At 34.3% G+C, this 4210-nt stretch overlaps 1 protein-coding gene across 1 annotated transcript in view; it reads right to left on the bottom strand.

Moving 5' to 3' along the window:
• LOC110030028 (cucumisin-like) overlaps positions 1–1337 on the bottom strand; it is a 4857-nt gene extending 3520 nt beyond the window's left edge. The window contains exons 1-3 of the mRNA XM_020732565.1: positions 1244–1337; positions 924–1134; positions 722–763 (exon numbers count right to left, since the gene is read on the bottom strand). Coding sequence (XP_020588224.1) covers positions 722–763; positions 924–1134; positions 1244–1319 — 329 coding nt within the window. The 5' untranslated portion in view covers positions 1320–1337. The remainder of the gene's footprint in view (positions 1–721; positions 764–923; positions 1135–1243) is intronic.
• Positions 1338–4210: the final 2873 nt, after the last annotated feature.

The following is a 4210-nucleotide window of genomic DNA, read 5'->3' as shown; positions in this document are numbered from 1 at the left end:
TATATATATATATATATATATAGTAGGAAATTTGAATGGTGGCACACACAAATTTCATACTCAAACTCCTAGCACCCAAATATTTAATATTACATAAATAACATCAATATCTATGATAGTGCCATGCCATGTTTTTAAAAGAGAACAATTAGAAGCGGAATCATTATACATCTAATACATTAAAAATATTAAATATTATAATATTTTAGTGTCATAATGATATAAAATTATATGCATGAAAATATATTTTTTACTTACAAAAATAAAATTAGCTACATTTTTTTGTGACCCTAAGAATTTAGATATAATAAAAATTAAACATTCGACATTAGATATATAAGCATATAAAAATTGTGCCCCTGACTATGAAGGTAATCATATCTCTAACGTGTTGAAATCTTGTACCTTTTAAGAAATACTGCAGTTTAATAGATGATAAGACTTAGATAATAAAAATTCAAGTTTCTTATCTCTACTCTTTTTTAAATAAATAAAATTTCATAAACAAACACCAAGTCTCAATAGCTGGTGCACCTATGTCAAAAGCGTGCGCGCGCACAGATAATTGTCTCGAGGATGCCACCTGGTTTCCAAAGAGAACTCGGCAATAGCTGAATTTTATAATTGGGGCATTCTTTGGAAAGCATAAATGCTCAATAGCATCAAATTCTCCATCTTGTACGATCAGCATCAAGTAGGAATAATTTTATATATATAATACTCAAAAAAATTATTATATACAAAACTAGCACTTGCTTGCGTCTATTTTTCAAATTCTCGCCAATAAATCGAAATAATAATATATTAAAGGTAAGGGGAAGATTTAAATTTATTATTTATATTAAAATATTTATTTAAATAAAATTTAATATAATTTTATTCTATTTTTTAATTTATTTTAATGTGATTATAAATATTTCTGGGTCCCCTTCCACTTGCTCGGCGGTGGCCCAAATCCTGAATCCTGGAAGCTTTCATTTTCCGGCCAAATTCCGGTGTCAAACATGCCGATGATAATATCAGACTCCAAAGCTGCACGATGCACGTTTGTTGGCATGCCCATGTAGTCCCATGACCTCGTTGTATGAAGCTGCCTCTCCTTACTTAGGAACACAGACACAACTCCATCAACACCTGCCCAAGAAGATATTTTGTTTATAATGTAGAAGTAATTATATAAATATATATCATTTGCGTATGTTGGAGAAATATATATGCCATCCAAAGCTGAATTTATTATTACCAGATAAAGTCTTCGCTTCGTAATCGGTCAAAAACGCAGCAAAACCATTGAAGCTCTTTACATAACGGCGAATCATTCGTTTCGAAGCATCACCACTGTAGAATTTTGGATATATGGACAGAAGCGGAGATATGATTACTTGTTTTATATGATTGTCATGTACAAAATAGGAATATCTTGATGGGATGCACCATTAGTCTACTTAGTATACAAGCAAAAGTTATTAGGGTGCGGAGATATTTTCTTTACATAACGGCGAATCATTCGTTTCGAAGCATCACCACTGTAGAATTTTGGATATATGGACGGAAGCGGAGATATGATTACTTGTTTTATACGAGTGTCATGTACAAAATAGGAATATCGTGATGGGATGCACCATTAGTCTATTTAGTATACAAGCAAAAGTTATTAGGGTGCGGAGATATTTGCTATTGGCTAGATCTGTACATTAATGAACTTTTGATTTCAGAGAAGAAATTGGTAGATTTTGAAATAATGATAACCGAGCAATTAGACTAATTTTTTAAAAAATATGATTACCAATTAATATTTAATTACACGATGTAAAGCGTGTAATACTTAACAATCTGTTAGCAAAATTAACGGAAGAATGAAGAAGTTGAGGTACCTTGTAATGACTTTATTCAGGTAACTCGCATGAACTGCTTCCGTGGACATATCGTCCATTTCTGGCAGGCCACCCAAGTAAATAATATAAGCCTGAAAAAAATAATTTAATTTGGATTATTATCGTTAATTACAGATAAAAAAACGAACGCATTTTAATTAGTGGATAATCAATAAATGATTGATGCCTTCTGGTCGAGCGCTGGAGTCGAGGCATGGCCTGTGAGTGCGTTAATGATAAAAGATACGAGAAAGAGGAGAAGGCTGGAAGCGCGAAAGGGAAGGAAATTGTGAGCCATCTTTGCTTTAGAGCAATTGTTATGTTTGAAGAGATATCTGTAGAATTTATAGGAGAGGACGACGCGCTGTTAGTTTTAAAAATCCAGGGAATATTATAAATTATAACGGTCAGAAACATGAATGACTTGCTCGACAGCGGAAGCTCTCGTAAGAGTTTTCTGGAATATCTCAACTTCAGATAAATTGAACGGGCTTAAAAGCTTGAATAAATCAGAATTGTAATGCGTGCACAGCTCTTGTGGCTCATATGCCCCGCATTGGCGAAGTGCTTTGAATTTTCAACTATTGATGAAATAAATTTCAAGTTTGTCAAGTTTGAAACTCTCAATGCAATTTTCAACTATTGATGAAATAAATTTCAAGTTTGAAACTCTCAATGTGTATGAGCCAATAATTATATTTCTCAATATAAAATAAATAAAGTATGGCTCAAAATACATGAGAGGAATGACTGAATTTTTAATAATTTCTCTTCTTCTATACATGAAATGATTAAACCAAAGATCGTACCAATAAATCTAAGGAGCGATAAAACTCAAAGGGGTGTAACAACATGAAGATAGAGTAATATTAGAAAGTAGATGTAGTTGGGTCGGGGGGCCCATTATCCCAAGCTACTATGACCTAAGTCTACCCGGTCGTGAGGGTAATCGACCCAACGCATCCTGAGCTCCCTGATTAGCTATCCATAAATTGCGTCTTCCTCGGGGACCTTAGTAGCCCTAAGGTCAGAGAAAGAAAACTCTATCCTATGATTATAAGCTGGAGCTTAAAGAAATGAGACTCGCATCTAATGAAATAGAGAGTTTGCCTCGGGAAAAAAAAGAACGTGAGGTTCAGCCACAAAACTGGAAACAGTCCAAACAAATGACTTACACTCTGTATGGGTTGGGAAGACTTCTAACACCCTAGACACACTAGACAACCACATTTATATAAAATGTATGTTGGTCCAAATGGGTTAGAGAAGCACGGAGGCGTCTCCTCGGGACATGCAATATGAATGCAGTTATCTAAAGTGGTCCTTAAGTATTATGGAAGCCCTATTAGCATGACTTGAGTTATGCCCATGCAATACAACCAATTTAAAATCCAATCTAAAGGCCATGCAGGAAAGTAAAAGTGTAAATTTTAAAATCCTGAGTATTTTAGTCCTAAAATTTCATTATCTTAAATATTCTATTAGCATTTATAGAAATTTTAGGTTCTTACATACTAATGTGTATATTTTACATCGTGATTCCCAAACAAACCACATAAATAAATAAGATATTCCAAGCATAGATTCATGAAATAAGGTAGAAACAAACCAAATAAAATATATATAATGTTAAATAACGCTTGGCAGCAACATATCCTAGAAAAGAAAAATGCAATCGGATTCTGCATATACATGCTAAGTTCTAATTTTATACATCAATATAAAATTCAGAATAAGATATGGGGCACAACCATAAGCTTCTGGTCCCCTCCGCTCGGTTCTCAAGCCAAGCACCCCGAAACTCGTGCCCATATCTTATTTCTGCTACAAGACTTTCTTAGAGTCTAAAAAGTACAGAAGACCAAGAGAGAAAGACTCAACCTGCATAGAAAATCATGATAGTTTGAAAAGTTATACAACGTACAATGAGTCTTGCTTGATGAGGTGCTGAGTAACAATTGCAAGAAAAAGGTTAGTGGAAAAAATCACATGCTCCCCCTTTCAAAGTACCTGTGTGAGTGCACATATAAGACACAAATCCCTGCAAAAAATGACCCTAACATGCTACTATGCATATCAAGCATGAAGGCACACCAAAAGCATAAAGTAGGAAAGATGCCTGATCAGAGCAACCAATCCAGTAGAGAATAATATACAGATAAAAAAAATACTACCTAACACCCTAGATACTAGCGTAGCACACCATCTAAGGAGAAGTGCCATAACCAAAATCTAAGTGCATGAAGTAAAGTCTCCAGCTATCATATTACTTTGGCAGAGTCGCCACGCTGGTCCCGTCCTAAAGATCCAAGGGTTCTAAAGCAAATTACAAGAGA

This window comes from Phalaenopsis equestris, unplaced genomic scaffold, assembly GCF_001263595.1.
Source record: "Phalaenopsis equestris unplaced genomic scaffold, ASM126359v1 Scaffold000632, whole genome shotgun sequence".
Lineage (NCBI taxonomy): Eukaryota > Viridiplantae > Streptophyta > Magnoliopsida > Asparagales > Orchidaceae > Phalaenopsis > Phalaenopsis equestris.
This window is presented reverse-complemented; position numbering and strand designations above follow the sequence as displayed.